Source organism: Sinocyclocheilus anshuiensis, unplaced genomic scaffold (genome assembly GCF_001515605.1).
Source record: "Sinocyclocheilus anshuiensis isolate Anshui unplaced genomic scaffold, SAMN03320099.WGS_v1.1 scaffold990, whole genome shotgun sequence".
Classification (NCBI taxonomy): domain Eukaryota; kingdom Metazoa; phylum Chordata; class Actinopteri; order Cypriniformes; family Cyprinidae; genus Sinocyclocheilus; species Sinocyclocheilus anshuiensis.
In genome coordinates, this window is record NW_015539926.1 from 359,867 (window position 1) to 364,866 (window position 5,000).

Here is a 5,000-nt window from a genome sequence, read left to right on the forward strand (position 1 = left end):
ATACATAAATTAAATAAAAGGCTACTTGAGTGCACTTTAAAGACTTTAATGACTATATTTTTTAACACACTTATATAAATGTACACATATAAAGTTAAGTCCAACTTCAGTGGACCAAAAATAAATATAAATATATTTGCATATATATATACAAAGGCCTATATATATTACTAAATGCTTCTTTTGGACAAGGATATCACTTTAAAAGTGTTTTAAAATGAAGTTATACGTCGTAAAAAATTAAGTTATAAGACATAAATTACGTTCTGCTTTTTGCAAACTGAAACACTTCTTATATTCAAGCTTTAATTCTATTCAAGTTTGAAAATGGCAGATTTGCCACATGCAAGCACAGGTTGTGTTTTGTGTGGGAGGCGCTGGGTTACGTCTTACACCCATGCAGGGACCAACCTGCTAACACCACAGAGCTAAAACTGCTACAAAGCTCTGGTACCTGAGGGGTGGTCTGGCACCGGCACAGAAACAGGGATTTAGGATGTCACGCTCATGTAATCATTGGAGCAGCGAGGATAAATCATAGTGATTCATAGGGATTCTAAACATAACAATCTGTTGAGAATAGTATAATACAATCCATGGCCATTTGTCCTTGTTTTTCGAAGTATAATTTTAAGACTGTGCTGTTTGCTGCTGTCTGCTTATCAATCTATAAACAGTAGTCTATAATTACTGATTTACAGTATATATTGTGTTACTTTAGTATTCATATAACTGCAGTATTTATTAATAATTTTAATTATCTTTTTTTTATATTTTTAGTTTTCATTTGAATTTTAATTCAAGTTTTAGTCATTTTATGTGCATTTGTCAATTTGATTAGTTCTATTTAGCTTTATTTTTTTCAGTATTAATTTTATGACTTAAAAAAAAAACATAAAAATTGTTGTTTTAAATGAATGTTTTTCATTGAATATTTATATTTTATTCTATTTTAGCTATTTTACCAAAAATGATTGTTTTATAGTTATGTGTAACTATTTAACAGTTATAATAGTTTGACTTAACAATACAGTACAACACTGATAAAGTGTAGTACATGTAGAATATATTATAGTAAAATAATCTTAATTTATCAACAACAACAATTTGTGTGCTTACATAGCTGAATCTTTTGCTCAAGATTATTTTCATCACAATTATTATCAGATAACACCCAGTCTTTTAGTGCCATTCTACTAATTCACAATACATATTACAATAATTTTATAAATAATATATGCTAATTGTGAGCTCTCTCTCTCTCTCTCTCATGAAAATATGAAATCTTGTTAGTAACAGTGCACATATGAAGAGATAGTCTTTAGATGATGCTGAATGTGCTTCAGCAATCAAAAGGCATTCAGGACACAATATAGACCGCAGATGATGCTTCAAAATCAGTGGTGATAAAAGCAACAAACATGTAATTGTGTTTGGGTATGCGTGAGAATATGATTGCTGTAGATTATGAGCAGGAATATCTGTGCGTGTGTGTTCACTCATTACCCAGTAGCTCCATGGCATCATCCTCATCTTCCATCTCATCTTCAGTGACTGAGGGGGCCGAGTCAGGCATGGAGTCAAATGAGTCCTGAGACAACATGGCTGCCAGAAGTTTCTTGTGATTCTGTTGCTGCTGTTTTAGGCCTTTACCCTTAGACTCCATTTTCAGGCTGCAGACAGAGAGAGAAAGAGAGAGGAAACTGATGATCATAAATCATCAATTAATAAAAATGCCATAGCCACAAACACAACATCAAATTGTCAAAAATGCTAGTGAGGAATAGGAAATACTACACCTATGTCATGTTCATCTTCTATTAAGGCTTCAGGCAGGAAGTGCTGTATACATTCTTCTCCATGTAATATTTATGTATTTGCATAGTATTTACACACTCTACTCTTCTCTGGGGGCAGTCGTGGCCTAATGGATAGAGAGTCGGACTTGTAACCTGAAGGTCATGGGTTCGAGTCTCAGGTCCGGCAGGAATTGTGGGTGGGGGAGTGAATATCCAGCACTCTCTCCACCCTCAATACAATCAAATTGTCATGTTGTACTTGGTGAAATCATGGTCACCAGCAAGGCACCGAACCCCCAACTGCTCCCCGGGCGCTGCAGCATTGGCTGCCCACTGCTCCGGGTGTGTGTGTGTGTGTGTGTGTGTTTGCTCACTACTCACTGCTGTGTGTGTGCACTTGGATAGGTTAAATGCAGAGCGCAAATTCCAAGTATGGGACACCATACCTGGCCACACGTCACGTCCTTTCCTTTCCTTCCTTTCTTTATATATCTGTTTTTATACATCCGAATGTCTCATAACAGGTCTGTCCATTGAATGGGTCTCAGCTCACTTTCAGCTTGGCATCTTTCCATCATTCACCATCATTCTCAACAATCACTGAGCTGTAATATCTTTCTATCCTGAACTTTATATGAGAAAAAATAGAAAACTGACTTCAGATCAGCTGAAATCAACAGGCTGTTCTGTCAAAAATGTCTCAGTAATCTCAGCAACAGACTTCACAGTCATTATTCTCCAATCTTTCCTCCACAATTAACTTCTGCCTAAGAAGTCTATGCGATATGGTAGTGTACTGTTCACTCATAAAAATAAAGCTTCTTTATTGGCATTTATGGTTCCATGAAGAAACTTTATATCATCCATGGGCACTTTCCATTTCGTGAAAAGTTCTTCATAGTAGAAAAAAAAGATCTCTATATTAAAATGTCCTGTGCAATAAGAATAAAAAAAAAAACTTATTTTAAGAACTGTTCACTGAAAGGTTCTCTGAGGAACCCAAAATGGTTCTTCTATGGCATCAATTTCCACTTTTGGAAAGATTGTATGTCAGGAAACATGCAATACCATACAATTTAACTAAATCTTACGTGCCATCCTAAATCTATATGAATATAACAAACATGAGAACAAATTTGATAATGTACTTTTATCTATATTACAAATATTTAAATCATTAAAAATAGCCAGGAAATAGGGTTCACTCCAGGACCAAAAACTCCAGATCAATTATTCAATGTTAAGCAAATTGATGAAAAAATAAATTGAATGAATAATGAACATATGCTGCACTTCGCATGCCTATACTGGCAAAATTATTCCCATGTCTCGGTGACAAATAGAGACAAAAATAGTCTGCAGAGGTTTAATTTGATTGTTATCTTATTGGAATGACATTATTCACAGATAATCGAAAGGTTAAGGCCAAAGCAGAGCTGTTTTAATATCCTGAGCTGAACATTACTATGCTAATGGCTATGCTAATACTGCACATCTCTCTACTATGAATCACTTAGCCCTTTTCACCTTTTTTTCCCTAATTGGGTGTCACTCAGCCAATTCCCAACTCTCCAGTAGTGTACTACAGCGTCAGCAATGCTGAGACACATGCCAACGTGCTCATAAACATTCATATGAGCACATATTTCACTGTATGAAACACAAGAAGAAACAAAGAGTATTCAGAACAGATACTGGTCAAATTTTCACTGTATTCTGCATTGCATGGAAATATTTTGTAGGCCTTTTGTTGTTTTTCACAGTAGAGAAGGGGAATGACCAGGATCAAGACAATACTGTACAAGTCAGATTTGAACCTGAAATTCCCACATGAGCACTATAGCTCAATAAATAATAGGCAACAGCTAAACAAAAACAGCCACGTACCATGGTACATATTTGATGTACTGTGTAAATACCATGGCATATGAATAGAGTAAACTGGTAATTAATTCAGTACCATGGTTCTGTTCAAATGTCCTCTAGTGAACATGTTTCCATTGTGCATTTTTCTAATTTAATGCCACTGTTTTCCAATACAAAGTATTATTAGTGACCTAGATATAAAGCAGAATCTTTCAAATTTCTTTATCATTTAATATCATAAAGTTCCCATGTTTTCACTTTTGAACAAACCCTAAACTAGGGCTGCACGATAAATCGAAATGGAATCGAGATCGCGATTCGACAGAAGCTGCGATTGTCATGTTAATTTAATTAATGCCAAGTTCTGTCATGAAACTCAAGATGGCGCAGGCTGATGGGTCCTTAACTTAAACTCATGATATTCACAGCATTAAACGACTTGGCACAAGCTGATTGGATCATGTTGCATTTGCAGCCAATGAGTTTAATGTTTTACATTTAAATGACCGATTAGCATTCACTAGAGCATTTCAAAGAGCTCAGAAACCCTCCACCTTCCCCAGCTCCACCTGTATAGATCTGCTACGGGTTATTATATATGCTATTTGTGCAACAACAGTATGTCTTAAATACTCACAGCACAGTGTCAGTGTATGTATTGGTAGTAGCAAGTTCCTGTACTTGCAGCAGCAATAATCTACAACTACAGCAATAACCAACAGCAGCAGCAGCATAGCAGATCTATTCCATTTCCACCAAGACCAAATACATTAACATTGAAATCTTCTGAGATTTGTCATGATAGAAATATTTGCATTCTGTCGCAAAGCATTTGTACTCTGCTGAGAAACTTTACATTTACTCACAAAACTTTTGCATTCTCTCGCAAAATGTTTGTGCTCTCTCAGAAAGTTTTTACTGTACACATTCCCCCAAGAAACTTTATATTCACTCATAAAAATGCAAAAAAAGATTTGCGTTCCACCAAGAAATTTACATTTGCTTTGAAAACTTTTGTGACTGAAATAACATTAGGTGGGAGGCAAAACTATATTTCAATGTTTTTGAGAACGGATGAAAAGTTTCTCTGTAAACGCAATACTTTTGCGAGAGAATGCAAAAGAATTGAAATATAGAATATAATTTTTCCTATAATCTTGTTCATGTCCCTTAAAAACACCTTTTTGATTCCAGGTTCAAATTAGATTATTAATCATTCATTTTAATGATAATTAATAATCATTCATTATTATTTTTCAATGCAATCTCAGTCTTTTGGAACCCTACTGTAATATATTCGAATAAAGCTAACAGACTATCACAGTAAGAGTAAGA

At 34.9% G+C, this 5,000-nt stretch overlaps 1 protein-coding gene across 1 annotated transcript in view; it reads right to left on the bottom strand.

Annotated features, from left to right (window-relative positions):
* The window catches only part of cunh8orf34 (chromosome unknown C8orf34 homolog), a 91,835-nt gene that overhangs the window by 54,148 nt on the left and 32,687 nt on the right, over window positions 1-5,000 (bottom strand). The window contains exon 7 of the mRNA XM_016483778.1: window positions 1,507-1,673. Within this exon, the coding sequence (XP_016339264.1) occupies window positions 1,507-1,673 (167 nt within the window). The remainder of the gene's footprint in view (window positions 1-1,506; window positions 1,674-5,000) is intronic.